The 15,397-nt window shown below is 37.9% G+C and overlaps 1 protein-coding gene across 1 annotated transcript in view; it reads left to right on the forward strand.

Annotated features, from left to right (window-relative positions):
* The window catches only part of LOC110970973 (uncharacterized), a 59,818-nt gene extending 53,220 nt beyond the window's left edge, over positions 1–6,598 (forward strand). The window contains exon 51 of the mRNA XM_051953315.1: positions 1,405–6,598. Within this exon, the coding sequence (XP_051809275.1) occupies positions 1,405–2,925 (1,521 nt within the window). The 3' untranslated portion in view covers positions 2,926–6,598. The remainder of the gene's footprint in view (positions 1–1,404) is intronic.
* The last annotated feature ends 8,799 nt before the right edge of the window (positions 6,599–15,397 follow it).

The raw sequence follows: 15,397 nt of genomic DNA on the forward strand, positions 1-15,397 counted from the left end.
GAGGAAATGTTGGTTTTTAAATTTAGAAATGAAGTTTAATCACACAGGTTGGCAGTTGTCACAAATCTATCAGCTGGTAGCATCATGCAGGTCCACAAAATAACAAAAAATGGTAAAAGAGTAAAAAGTTAGTGCTGTATATAAGATATTTTGATTGTCAGGTGATCTGTCGGCTGCTTTCACAGTTACACAGTTAATCCATAAAACATCCAATTGAAGACGAACGATGATCACAATAAGACAGATTAATGTGACAACTTTAAATTTCTTGTTTTATTCTGCTAACAGACCGACACTAAAAGATATTCAGTTCACATTTTAGAACCTGGACAGCTAGATTCATTACTTGGTTAAAGTTCTGCCAGTGCTCTAATTAATTATTAGTTCCAGATCCGGTGTGCCAGCTGAGAAATATCACAAAGAAAAATTGGTTTAAATTTAAACTGTTGATCTTTACTTTGAGAATTGTGAATTGTGGCGTGAGAAGTGCTCATTTATTTTAACTGGTGTTTTGTTGTGTTTTTTATCAGCTGACTAAACTGGAGGGTCACTTCCTTAGCTAATCATATTGATGATGTTATTAAGAAATATTCTCATAAATACTACAGGTAAACTATGACAAAACGTCAATAAAAACATCTGTAAATTCATGCATTTTATAAAAAACTCTGATACATTCCGACTGGTTTTCAGATACTCTTCCTAAATCAGTCAGAATGATGTGAAATAGGTGTTATATTGCATTGTATGCATTAAAATGCATTAAAATGTAATCACTTGGTCCTTGTGTCATTTCTGATCTTCCTTGAAAATTTCATCCAAATCCATTGGTCTGTTTTTGAGTAATGTTGTGCACGGACAGAAGACAGACAGATGGACAAATGTACGCAAATCATCCCATAACTCCACCATGTTCCTTGGCAGAGTAAAAATCTGCTGTATTAAAATTCATTAATGTAATAAAGCCAAATATTTAGACTTTTCATCTATTAATGTCATTGTACGCTCGGACAAATCTTATTACACGTACAATTTTTAATACAGATTAACAGATTTTTTTACCCATTTGAAAACCTAATTACAGACACACAACTTTTGAAGACATTTGCATGTTCTGTTTGCATTGACAAATCTCAGTACACATTTACAAATTCTTTTAGACATTTACCTTAACCCTAATCTCACTACAGACACACAACTGTCCATACACATTTATAAACAGTTTTGCTGCAATAATACCACCATATTCCAACAAAAATGAAAAAATAATGTCAGAATATTCATTATTATTTCACCAACGGCTTTGTTTTTGACATTAAACTTATTTTTTTGTGAGAATTCCTGCACAAATACTGTTTCTTTCTAAAAGAGTATTTAACCTCCTTTGGTGTCTCTCTGCTGTAGGAAGGTATGAACACCCTGGAGGAGTGGGATTTCAGCAAATACTCTGAAAGTGCGGCCAAAAAGGCTTTGAACCACAACATCAAACACGTGATGAAGGAGGGCGGCCGAGCTGGAAAAGCCCTAATGATCAACACCGACAAGCTCATCAGCACCGTGCAGGTTTTGGGCGCGGCAGGCGGCGTCGCCAAAGCTGCCCAGGCCATCAGCGTCACCACGGGCGTCATGTCGGCACTGTTCCTGGCTCTCGACGTTTTCTTCCTCGCCAAAGACTCCCACAAGCTCCGCAAAGGCGCCAAAACCAAGTTCGCCGCTAAGATCCGGGAGGTTTGCAAAGACCTCCAAGACGGCCTCCTAGAACTGAACAAGGTGAAGACACAGCTGCAGAAGACGATGGATGGCATCGAGGTGGAGGAGTACGAGGAGATAGAGGAGGTGGAGGTGGAGATCGACGATGACTTGGAGTCCGACCCCAAGAAGCTGGCAGAGCTGGAGCAAGAGCTGGACCTCCTGGAGGAGAAGCTGGACAAGAAGGCAGAGGAGGAGCTGAAGAAGAGCAGAGAGGTGGAGAAGGAAAATCTGAAAAGTAAGAAGGAGAAAAAAGAGGAGAAAGTAGAATCGGAGGAGAAGAAGGAGGAAGAGGAGATGAAGGAGGAAGAAGATGACTCAAAGAAAGAGAAAAAGGAAGAAGAAGAAAGCAAATTAGAGGAAAAGGAGCCGAAACATGAGAAGAGTGTCAAAACCTCCAAAGAAGAAGTTTTAAAAGAACAACCTCAGAAAGGAAGCAAGAAAGACAAAGAAGCTGAGAACAGATTAACAGTCGAAAAAGAGAAACACGAGAGCAAGCGAGACAAGACGAAAGAAGAAACAGGTGTGAATAAAACAGCAGACAGGAAGGAAAAAGAGAAAAATAAGATGGAAAAAGAGCAGGAAGAAGTTAAGAGCAGCTCAGTAGATGACAGGAGGTTAAAAATGCACCATGAGAACAGAGAAAGTGGAAGGAGAAGAAGCAGCAGGGAGGAGAAGCCCGAGGGGAATAAAGAGGAGAGGAGGCACAGCAGCAGGAGCGATAGATACGAAACCAGAGAGGGCGACCGGACGGAGAGCTGGAGGAGGCAAGGAGAGGAGGAGAGAGGAGCGACTGACTGGAGAGCAGAGATGACTAAAAACAGAGAGGAGAAACCGGAGAGCAGGGTGGCCGATAGAGCGACAAGGAGAGAAGACCGCAAAAAAACGGCGTTGCATCAAAGTCTTGAGACAAGCAGGGAGCATCCAGAAAGAGAAGCACCAAAGAGGAGCCACCACAAGGGGGAGGAGAGGGGAGGCAGCCGAGTGGAGAACGCCAGGAGGCAGTTTGAGAGGGCGGGAGGTGGTGAGGTGGAGGAGGAGAGGATGAAGAGAGAAGATGGAGGGAGTCGGAGGAGGGAGAGTAGAGGAAGCGACAGAGAACGAGGACACGAACACAGCCGGAGAGGATCTCGACCTCGATCCAACGCTCTGCTGGAGGACGGACTCTATATTTAGATTTAGCACCATCCATGATAACACCACAATCAACAGATGCGTTAATTCCAGTCCACAGAGAACGAAAGTCAGTGAATCACGTCTTTAAATTTTGGGTCATTCTTCCAAATTTAGGAACAGTTTGCCCTTGACCATCTCAGTTTTGTCTGATTTTTTTTTTTTTTCTTATGCATATTTACGCCACTGTTCAAAAGTTTGGGGTCAAAAATACAGTCTAGACATTACTAATGTGGTAGATGACTATTCTAGTTGTAAACATCTGATTTTTAATGAAATATCTACATCAAATCAAATGCCTTTATTGTCATTGGACATATGTACAACGAGGCCCATTTCCAGCAACCATCACTCCTGTGTTCTAGTGGTACATTGTGTTAGCTAATTATGTTGAAAGGCTAATTGATGGTTAATGGATGGGCTACGATGGACTTTTGAATGACAGTGTATGTTGTTAAGTAAAACGTGTAAAATCTGGGCTCATAGGTAATATTTGTTAAAATCCTTGAAGAACTCATGGTCATGTCGATTTTTGCGCTGTTTGCTTCTGTGGATCAATATTTGAAGAGCCATAACTTGAGAAATAATGTAGTTAGAGTTAGGAAATTTTGCAGGTTAAACGATATGTCCATGTGGTCTTCAATAGTTCAACCCAAGACAGGTATATGATGGAGCTAGTTTGGTCAAAATCAAGTCCAGTCCTTTATTTTTCACCCTAAGAGGCTGCTTTTTTTGCTTTAAAATGTAGAATATGGTGCCAGTATCAAATATTAAAATTAATTATACGACATCATTGCCTTTGGGACCACTTTTTTTTTCTAAAATGATTGAAGCATAATAAGTTGGAAACCATGATTTTTGTAGTTATGATGCAAAATTGGTTGAAAACATGTCCAAACCTTTATTTTTTCACCCTAAAAGGCTGATTTGTTTTGCTGTGATTAGCACCAATAGGAACTTTAAAATGTTGAATATGGTGCCAGTATTAAATATTAAAAATTAACTATGTGATGTCATTGCTTATGGGACCAATCTTTATCAAATGATTGAGGTATGATATGTTGGAAAACCTTGAATTTTCTCATATGATGGCGAAAATTTGGTCAAAAACATGTCCACCTTTAATTTTCATCCTAAGGCGCTGATTTTAAATAACTGGCACCAATAGCAGCTTTAAACGTTGTATGGCACGAGTCATGGAAAATCATTAAAATTGCTATGGCTGGACCCGAATATCTGAATATTCAGTCGTGACAGTGGTATCCGAATATTTATTGTGAGATCCGAATATTCTGATTTTACATGTAAAACTCATGCACTCTAGCTTTAATTAAATCACCCAAACTCTTCCTGAAAACAAAATCCACTGGACAATATCTCTAATACCTATTATTAGGATCTGTTTACTGTTGATTTTGGTGTTTTTGTGGCATTTGTGTTACTCAAGAGTGACAACTTTTAGTTTTTTTGTCATCTGCTGACAATCCCATGGATCCACAACTTTTTCTCCAGGCTAAAATATTTCCACAACCGCTGGATGGACTTCTGTGCAGACATTCATGATCCATAGAAGATATTACGAATGACTTTAAAGAGCCTCTGACTTTACATTTAGTGCTGCCATCAGGTCTGAGATAACTCTGTCTCAGAGGGAAATTTGCTTTGGATGCACAATGTTTCTGCTGCTGCCGTACAGTAAAAAATCTAAACACATCTCGTAGACACCTGGATTTAAGAAGTAGCTGCACAATAAATGACTGAGGATAAATACTAAAAACACTAAATAAACTGAATCAGATGCTATATTAAAGTACTCAGATATTCAGATACTTTGAATCATTGTCATCAGCAACAACAATCAACCTAACTTTTAGCTGCTCTTTGTGTTTGGTGCTAATGGGTAAATATTAGCATTCTAACACATTACATAAGGCACTTACAAAGACGGTGAATGTAATAAACATACCTGCTAAATATTAGCCTGTTAGCCTGACCATGTTAACAGGCTAATATTAGCATTAACCTTAAAGTTCTACTTAAAACTCTTGAGTTTGCCTCTGAAATTATTCTACAATGTACATTCATGGCCTGCCTCAGGGTATAATAAGCAAAGTCAATGCAGGAGTGCCTTAAACTTGCATTCTGACAAATAACCAGTATGGGGTGACTCCTCTGGTTGCAAAAAGAAGTCAGGTTGTTAGAGAAAATTACCCTTTTCTCACTTGATTTATTTCCTCAGTAAACATTTTCCTCATAAGTTTTTGGTCTCAAATGTTACTTTAACATCTCCTTCAGTACATCATGGTGTTATATTTTTAAATTGCGGTCCTATTTAGCATGAAATAGACGCTGAAACCAGGTAAATTTTAGGCCATGGCAACCTTGTGATGGACAGGTTGCTACCAAATCACTGAAAGTAGTGTTGAAGCTATAAACACTAGTGAGTTTTTTTGTATATTTTGTACTGTGTTTTTTGCACAGTTGATAAATATACTGACTCTGAAATGCAAGAGAGTAAATTAAATAACCCTAACCCTTTAAGGAGTGAGGGGTGTTTTCACCTAAATGACAGGAAATAAAACATTTAGATTGTTTTACTTGCAGGTTTTAAATGTTTAACATGAGATTTTACACAAAGCTGATGAATGGATCTTATTTTTGTTGTTTACAGCTTTGGTAACCTGGAGTTTCAAAAAGCAGTTAGCAGTTTATTCTCATTGTTAACCCTCTGAACCCCAAACTGTTTTTGGCCATTTTTTTCTTATGCTTCTATCACATTTTTACTCCCTTTGGGCTCATTTTTCACTGCAAAATGAAGTCTTGCACCTCTATGGAACCAACCCTCCAGCAAGTTTTTGGGTGCCCAAGGGTTAATTATCCAAGAGAGTTTCTGTTTTCAATGTTGTGAGCAGCACAAATGCTATACCTTTCACCTCCACTGTTTTATGATGGAAACAGAAATCTGCTACACGGACAAAAAAAAACTACAGGATCCTTCTGTAATGTGGGGGGAACGAGTCTTTAAAATCTTGATGTGTAGATATTTTTATGTTATTAGATCATCTTTAAAGTAATTCTGTGTGGAAATTTCTTTGTGAGACTAAGAGTATAGATGTTTGTGATAATAATCTGGAGTTTCCAAAGTCAGACAGATGTTCTCAGATCTTTCTTCCTTCTTTTTTTAAATCGCCGGATGCTGAAGATTTGGTGACTTTAGTTTGTTTACGCCACAAACCGCAGATTTCCAGTAAAACACAGCTTACGTTACTGCTATTGTCTCCTAACTTTGTTTAAAAAAGAAAAGATATTTAAAACTTTAACATGTGTTACTGTACATGGTCTCTGTTCCTTTATATTATTGGTGTTTCAGGGTAAAACTATCGGGCTTGTTTTGAAGCCTTTCTTACAGATATGCTGCATATTGTTTGTCTATCATTGAAAAATAGAGAATATGAGTGTGAGTTGTTATATTTCGGGAAATACAGAAAGATATATAATAATAATGATTTCACTAATTAAATCACCTGATCCCTGTTTGTTTTAACGGCTTAATAATGGTACACTTTAATCTGTCTTCACCACTAATGTGATTTTATATGTTTTTATATGGGAAAGTGCTCTTGTCTACGGTGTTGGTTTCTTATCGAACAAATAAATTAAGATTTTTTTAAATGTCTGTTAGTGTCTTTGCTGCTCTTGCTAGTCTCACCTCCACAATAGCTTTTTTTTTTTTTTTTTTTACACAAAATGAAACATTCGACTGACTAAAAAACTTTTTTAGCTTTTAAAACACAGCTGAGTGATTTCAGTGAATATTTTCTGAGCTTTAACATTTGATCACCACAGGGGAGAGACAGAGAGCTGAAGTGTAAAACAGATCACACATCTTATAAAGTGCATTTGCACTGGTTTCTATACTTGAATTTTTTGTATTTATAATATAAGGCATCTTTTAGGCCCTGTGCTTTGACACACTGCTGTATATCTTTTATTTTTGTTATTTATCTTCTATAAATGCCACAAGTTTGGTGTAATAAGATCATTTACTCCCTCACTTAGATGCTGAAGTAACCCATTATTTGCCCCTTTATATTTCTACTTATACAAGAAAAACATTGTACTTTTTTTTTTCCACTACATTTTGCTGACAAAGGTCAACTTTAAAATATTACACCACGCTGCATACAAAGCAGGCAAAAGTGCCTCCATTGCGACCAACTACATCAGCAAAATGCACATTGATAAATCAATAATAATAATCCAAGATAATAAATAATATAATGCAGGAGGCCTTTGTCTACAAAATATTGCTTTTGTTTTATATATTTAAATAATATGCTGATAAAACCTGCAAATCAGTTATTTAAATCCCGATGAATGGTCTGTCTTTTAATTCAGAATATTTTTAATTTAATATTCTGTATTTACCTATGCTAAATGTATTTACTAAATAGACTAGAAGTAATGGCATTAACTTTCACAGACAGTATAAAGAATAAATTTACAGGTTGTAGTCCAATTTGCAAATCACAAGTCTTTTAAAAAAGTGTAAAAGTATACCCACTGAGGCGTTTTTAGTTCTTCTCTGTTGGCGTAATTCTTTCACAACTTCATCTGGTGACACTATTAAAGGGTGTGTCAGCTTTGCAGTGACAGAAATATGTTGTGACATCATTTGAGTCACATTTGAGTTTCTGTCTGGGTAAAAAAACAACAGAAAAACAACCTTTAAACACCTTTAAAACTGCTGAAGTTGAACAGTTGTCAATAAGAACCTTGTGAAAATCCCAGCGGCTCTATTTACCAAAGGTGGTGCCAGTGTAATGTTGACTTAGTCTTTTGTTTTCTAATGTTGAAAAGGTTTTGGGTCTTGCTTTTCAGTGTCATTACTTTTTCAACACTTTAATAAAACATTCAATTAGCTGGTTTACAGTGAAACAACAGATATTTATATTCTGCTAAACAAAAGTATACATACATTTGTAAATATTGTGGATTACATGGTACTCTTGAGTTTCCAATAACTCCTAGAATTCTCTAGAGTCTTTTGTCACAGAAAAGCAATCCTGCATTTTGGTTCTTTCACAAATTTACTATAGGTTGTACTATCTGTTGGGTCAAAAATATGCAAACAGCAACTGGAATTGTCAGTTTTGGTAATGCAGAAAATTGTGTTAATCGAATTTTCTTCTTGGCATTACCAACTTCTCATGAGAAGACTGACTACAGTTGCTGGCTTCTTTGAGGCAATTTAAATATACCCATTTGATTCACAGTCATCAGGCTCAGCCACAAACACTAGTAGCTCAACAAAGATCTGAAAAAGCAAATCACTGATTTAAACAAATCAGGAAAGTAATTCTGAGATTACATATCTCAAAACTGTCTGTGCAAACAGTTATAAGTTCATGGTACAGTTCTGCCACAACCACGATGAAAACACAAACTATGACCTGCTACTGGGAGATAATTGGTCAGGATGGTAAAGAGTCATCCAAGATTCCCCAAAAAGCAGTTCTGCAATGAAGAAGAAGCTGCTGGGGCGAGGGAGTCAATGTGTTGAAAGGCTGCTGTGCAAGAAGGAAGCTCTTCCTTCTAAAAGCAGCAACTTAAGGCTCAACTGAAGTTTGCTGCTCATCACATGGACAAAGAAAAGGCCTTCTGGAGAAAAGTTCTTTGGACAGAATAAACAAATATTGAGCTATTTGTCCACAGTGATCAGAAATATGTTTGAGAGACGGGGAGGCATTTAACCCCAAGAACACCAAACCTACTGTCAAGTATGGTGGTGGCAGTATCATGCTCTGGGGCTGTTTTGGTGCCAGTGGAACTGGTGCTTTACACAAAGTAAATCGAATAATGAAGAAGGAGGATGAACTCCATGTTCTTCAGGAAAGCCTTAAATCATCAGACAGAGGGTTGAGTCTCAGATACTGTTGGGTGTTCTAACAAGACAATGACCCCAAACACACATAAAAAGTGGTAAAGAAATAGCTAAACCTGGCAAAAAATTAAGGTTTTAGACTGGACTTCCCAAAATTGTGATTTAAAATCCCCATCAAGATTCTGGGACTGTGATAAAGGGTGAAGGGTTTAGTTCGGGCAACTGGATTTATTCTTGTGATCTTGAAGATGTTTCGCCTCTCATCTGAGTGGCTTCTTCGGTTTTAAAAAACTAGTTTGGAGAGTCCCAGGTATTTAACCACTAGAGGTGAAGGTGGGGCTCAGGCTGATGGTATCTACTGAAAGACTAAATAAATCTTTCAGCAACAGGTGTTGAAACCCAATGAGGTATTAATATGCTAATAGAGGGGTGCTTGGTGAGAGTTGTTGAATTAACAGCACGCTGAGTCGCCTCCTACCTATGACTCATCATCATGTGAGTCGGGCTCACCTGAGGAAAGGTGTGAAGAGTGGTTAAATCTTCTGGGGAGAATTCTTAAGGCAGCTTTGTATGTTGCTGAGAGATGGTGTCTGAGGCCTCCCCCTCTGTTTAGAGTGGGTTGCTCTAGATGAACGTAAATGGCCTCTTTCACTCCTCTCTCAAACCATCTGTCCTCTCTGTCTAGAACATGTACATCTGAGTCCTGGAAGGAGTGACCTTTCTTCTGTAGATGTAAATGGACAGCTGAATCTTGTTCTGAGGTGCTGGCTCTTCTGTGTTGGGCCATGCATCTGTGTAGAGGCTGCTTGGTCTCACCAATGTAAAGATCTGGGCAGTCCTCACTGCACTGGACTGTGTAAACTACATTGTTGAGCTTATGTCTTGGTGTTTTGTCCTTTGGGTGAACCAGTCTTTGTCTGAGTGTATTTTCAGGTCTGAAATGAACCGTGATGTCGTGTTTGGAGAAAATCCTCCTCAGTTTTTCGGGAAGGCCTCCAACATAAGGGACAACAATGTTCTTTCTTTTGTTGTCTGGGTCTTCCCTGGTGGTAGATGGCTCCCTGTCTTTTCTTCTCATGGTGGATTTTAAGAAGTCCCAGTTAGGATAGCCATAGGTTTTTAGGGAGGTCCTTATGTGTTGGTGTTGGTGCTCTTTCTCCTTTCCCTCTGTCACCTTAAGATGACCTGGACGACTGAGAACCTTCACAGACTGTGATAAAGATACAAGTCTGAGTCAGAAAGTCAACAAATTTTAGTTGAACTGCACTAATTGGGAGGAGGGAGGGTGGAATGGGAATGGGTGAGGCATCATTTTTAATCCGTAAAGCACTTTGTGTTGCAATTTCTTGTATGAAAAGTGCTATATAAATAAAGTTTGAGTTGAGTTAATTCTGTCAAGAGGAGGTCAAAGATACAACCAGAAACTTGTGGATGGAAACCAAAAGTGTTTAACTAAAGTGAAAATGGCCAAACAACATTTAACCAAATATTAGAAATGCTGTATGTATATTTTTGACCCGGTATATTTGGCCATATTTCCAGAAGACCTATAATAAATTTATGAAAGAACCAAAATTCCTGATTGTTTTTGTGACGAAGGTGCATGTGTTTCAATAATTCCACAACGAATACTGAAGAGTAATAGGAGTAATTGTAACCTCAAGACTGCACTGATATATACGGTCTTTACAAGTGTATGTCAACTTTCGTTCTTGATTATATAATAGTGTGTATAAACAGATTCTCAGTAGAAACTATATCATTCAATGAAGAGCCAGCAGGCTGGGAGGTTGTCTTCATTTCTACAGCAATGTGAAACTGGTTACTGGAAACAGCAGCTGAAATAAAACTACGTAGTGTCTCATGACATGCAGTCAACTTCAGGAAATGAATTGTTGTAAAATATTTTTCTTCACGTCTTGTACTTTTTCAAGGTACATGCCTGACATGTCTAAAAACCACAGGTGATGACGGTTATTGCATAAGAATGAGGAAGAGTTTCATGATGAATGGAGAGAAAAATGAGTAGAGCTGAGAACAGTGTCTCTACTGTTTGTTATTGGATCATGTGTAGAGGCTCATGTTGGAATTGTTTTGGTTGTTTTGTTTTTATTTATTTATTATTTTTTTAATTTACTTTTAACTCAGCTTGTAAAACTCAAATATAAATGCGGCACACAATATTTTATTAAGGTCTGTCGATTCTTTTTAACATACGGGTTGTTGTTCCATGACACAGCATCTCTGGACTGAATGGACGTCACGGGACAACCAAGTATGTTGAAATGATAACGACTAGATAAAGACCAGCAATCAAGAAGCAGAAATGAGTCACATGTGAGATGTATTACACTGATCAGGTTGTTGATGCTGGTTTGTGGAATGTACTTCCTGAAGAGCTTGGTGACGCTGGCAGACATTTTTTAAGACAGAATCAAGTCAGACGCGTCCATCCAGTATGCCAACAGCCCTATTATCATTTTTCTGTGGTCATTAGATAACAAAAAGTATGATAAATTTTATGGTCTCTCACTGGAGAAGTTTTCAGGAGAGAGACACAAATTAAGCATAGTAAGAAACAAGATATGATGCAAAAGTAAAATAAAGATTAAAAAATAAAGGTATAATCACATATCTACGATGACATGGTGTGATTAATTGTACTTAAAAGTTATAGAGCAACAATGCTACATTATGTTACAGCATTAGAAAAGCTATAGAGGGAAAAAACAGTGTTACATCATGTTGTTGCACTTGAGTGGCAGTGTTTTGTGAAGAACATGTTAAAAAGTCCTATGGTTGGATTCTTTCTTGCATGGTTGGTATAGCAACCTGTTGCTGAAGGAACTACCTGAGGCCCGCAATTTTGTGCAGGGGGTGACATTGTGCCATGTCAGTAAAGCTGACATTTTTGGTGACTATTTTTAGTCACACTATCTGATCATCAGCCTTGATGGCCACACCTGATGAGGCTGTGGATTAACTCAGGGGCTGAGAATTTGTCACCAGCTGAGCACTTGCCTAAATGTGACCCTTTTCTAACAATAGAAAAGAGATTTGTATCTTCTTCTCTAAGTCAAATAACAAGAAGATTTGTATTACGTGTTTATGTTTTGTTTAGTGTGCAATATATGCATAAACATACACTTTCCTGCAATTTCCAAATTGAGTTATTTGGCCACAATGACCAGAAATATATTTGAGGGACCGAAGGTGAGACCTTTAACCACAAGAACCCCTCTGAATTAAAAGGTGTTGAAATGAAGGTACCAGAGTCCACGGTGTCTTACATCACAATGAGTTGACAGGCTGCCATGCAAGACATCTTAAAATTCGACTGAAGTTTGCTGCTGATCACAAGGACAAATAAAAAGGCCTTCTGGAAGAAAATTATGTGGACAGATGAAACAAAAATTGAGTGATTTGGCCAGAGTGACTAGAAATATGTTTGGAAGAGAAAAGGTGAGGTCTTCTACCCCAAAAAACACCAAACCTACTGTCAATCGTGGTGATGGCATCATTGTGTTTTGGGGCTGTCCTGCTGCCAGTAGAAATGGTGCTTTACACAAAGTAAATGGAATAATGAAGAAGGAGACTTACCTCCAGATTCTTCAGGAAAACTTTAAATCTTCATTGGGTCATGGATCCTGTTAGGTTTTCGAACGAGACAATAAACCTCAAACACACATCAAAAATGGTAAATGAATGGAATGGTAGCTACAATGGGCTAGAATTAAGGGTTTAGACTGGTCTCCCCAAAGTTCTAACTTAAAACCTGTCAAGAATCTGTGGATTGTGATGAAAACCCAAATCTGTCAGAGAGCCATCAAATTTAGTTTAGCTGCATCAATTCTGTCAAGGGGAATAGTGAAAGATACACCGAGTAGCTTGACAGAGGCTTATGGACAGCTACCAAAAGCAAAAATGGCCAAAGGGCATTTATCCAAATGTTAAAAATCCTGTATGTATATTTTGATTTAGATTTTGTCATATTTCCAGAAGATGTGTAATAAATCTATAAAATAGTTTTGTTTTTGTTTTTTACAGAAACACGTCTTTTAATGATAGCAACATAAAAAAAAATTAAGCAGTCATTGAAAACTCAAGACTAGCATGATAGACATGGTCTTTACACCTACTGTACTACAAACGTCACAAACCAAAGTGATGGACAAACTGATGACTAATGGATTTATTACACTTCACCCGAGACTCAAAACTACAAAACTCATTTCACTATAAGGATATTTTCGTGTGGACTAACTGAATTTACATCTTCTAGCATGGCTAAAAGCCAAACACTAAATGCTACCAGTCCGCAAACATGCCTAATGTTAATTACTGTTTAAAGGATTTTTTTTTTGTTTATTTCTACCTGCTGCGCTTACCATGCCAATAACAATGCCATGAGTGTGCTCCTAACTTTGCACTCTGTTATGGAGATTTGAGAAATTTAGGAGTCGTGTAAATGTATTCCTGTGGCTTTCAAAACAACATTTAGACGTGAATCATCTTAAATGTGTTTTTAAACCTGGTTAAAACTAAAGACTTCAACCAGATTAATTTGAATTTGGCACAGATGATGAGAATCAAATCAAAAACAGGATGTCCTGAAAGTTAACATACCCATGCTCACTGCTTTGCTTTGTCAGACTGGGAAACTCTTCCTGCTGTTTACACTTTGGTTTGTATGACTCCTTGATTTTTCAAATCTTTGCAAGAAAGACAAAATGCAAAGTCAGCATCACACTCAGAGCCACAATCTATTAGTGGGAAACAAAGTGAGTTAAAATAAACCAGAATGATCATTTAACAAAGGTACTGTATCTCCATGTATATATATCAGTGGATGCTCAGCAGCATGCTAACCACAGACTGTATACATATATTGTAGCGTTCCTCTAAGTGATGCTACGAGACATTTCTCAACTTTTCATGGATTTTATTAACATCTTAACACAAGCTACTGTAGGCCGTAGCCAACGCCAGCGACACAACAACAGGGTCTAACCTCAGCTCTCATCCTGTGTTTTTCCGCCAAAAAAAACCTCTCTCACACACGCAAGAATATGTCCACAATAACGATAATCTCACTCTTTCCCAGCCGGTGCCTTCACTGACCTCACGTAACTCCATAACTCCTCAACTGTCTTTAACTTAACATATTTCTAACATGAAATTCAGTCCGTTACAATATATATATATATAAGATGGATGTAGTCTTCAGGCCTGAAAAGACCATGATGCTAACTGCCAAGTGTCAAACTCGAGGCATCACAACAACAGTCAACAATATAATGAGTGATTCCATGTCCATCTTTTATGTACAGTCTATGATGCTAACAGTAGCTCAAAAGACAAGTTGGAGCTGAAGCTAATGGAGCTGTTGGTGGTTGTTGGACATATTAAAAATGTTGACTTGTTCAGAATGTACTATGAGAGACACAAACACAAAATTTCATGGCAAACCAGCCAATAGTTTGTAGGACTTTATTTATTTATTTATTTTAACCAAACCCTGGCATAGACCCTAAACCAGCTGGGGGAACTATGTTTCATCTGACCTCGGAATGCCCTCGGGATCCCCCAGGGCCCTGGATACGTGGAAGAAAAGGGATGGATAGATGAAATGAGAATGCAAAAATTCATTAAGCCTACTCTTCTGGTGATCTGGAACTGCATCCAGTAGGTGTTGAGACATTTTTGAACGGACCAGAGTGGTGAACTTACCCACATTACCATCCAAAAAGACTAAACATACATTTTGCTGCATTTTTATACTGTTTCTAAAAATTTAGCTATTTGGACACAGTGACTAGTGATATGTTTGGAAGAGAAAGTTGAGGCCCTGAACACACGACCACCAAACCTACTGTCAAGCACGGTGGTGGTAATATTATGCTCCTGGATAACTGGAAGAAATGGGTGGATGAATGGAGTGGAGAAGACTCTGAACCCCAAGAAAACCAAATCTACCATAAAGCATGGTAGTGGTAGTATTTTGTTCCCAGATAAATGGATGGATGGATGGATGGACATAGCAAAAATCCAGTAGGTTTCGTCCTGTGGTGGCCAAAGCAGTGAACAGACCAACCCTACCGTCCATAAAGCCTTACTGCCGGCATGCTCCATAGATATCCCGCTACTTTTATATCTACATCATTGTGTTCACTGCACTTGTATTTAAAAATTCTCCTGAATAAAAGCACATTATACTCACATATACACAGTAATCACGTGGTCTTTATTCAGGGAAGCGTCATTGTTTTTCTGCTGTCTTTTGTTTCCTAGTCATTGTCCTGTTTCTCTTTGCTGTGCACATATACGCCACCACACTGCTTACTTTATCAAACAGTTCAGACATGCAGAACAAACAGAACATCAGTCAGTGTGCATGGATTAACCCTGCAGTTTGTTTGATTAAGGATCACTGTTAGTTGAACCTGTTTTAAACTGAAAATCCTTTAGTAGCTTCTCAAAGGAAGAATTTATCCCAAAGCATCTACCAGAATTAGTTTTTCATAAATACTGCATAATTCTGTGTTTTAGAGATGTATGGTTCAGATGTCTTTTAGCTGAACTTGAGAGTGA

Source organism: Acanthochromis polyacanthus, chromosome 9 (genome assembly GCF_021347895.1).
Source record: "Acanthochromis polyacanthus isolate Apoly-LR-REF ecotype Palm Island chromosome 9, KAUST_Apoly_ChrSc, whole genome shotgun sequence".
Lineage (NCBI taxonomy): Eukaryota > Metazoa > Chordata > Actinopteri > Pomacentridae > Acanthochromis > Acanthochromis polyacanthus.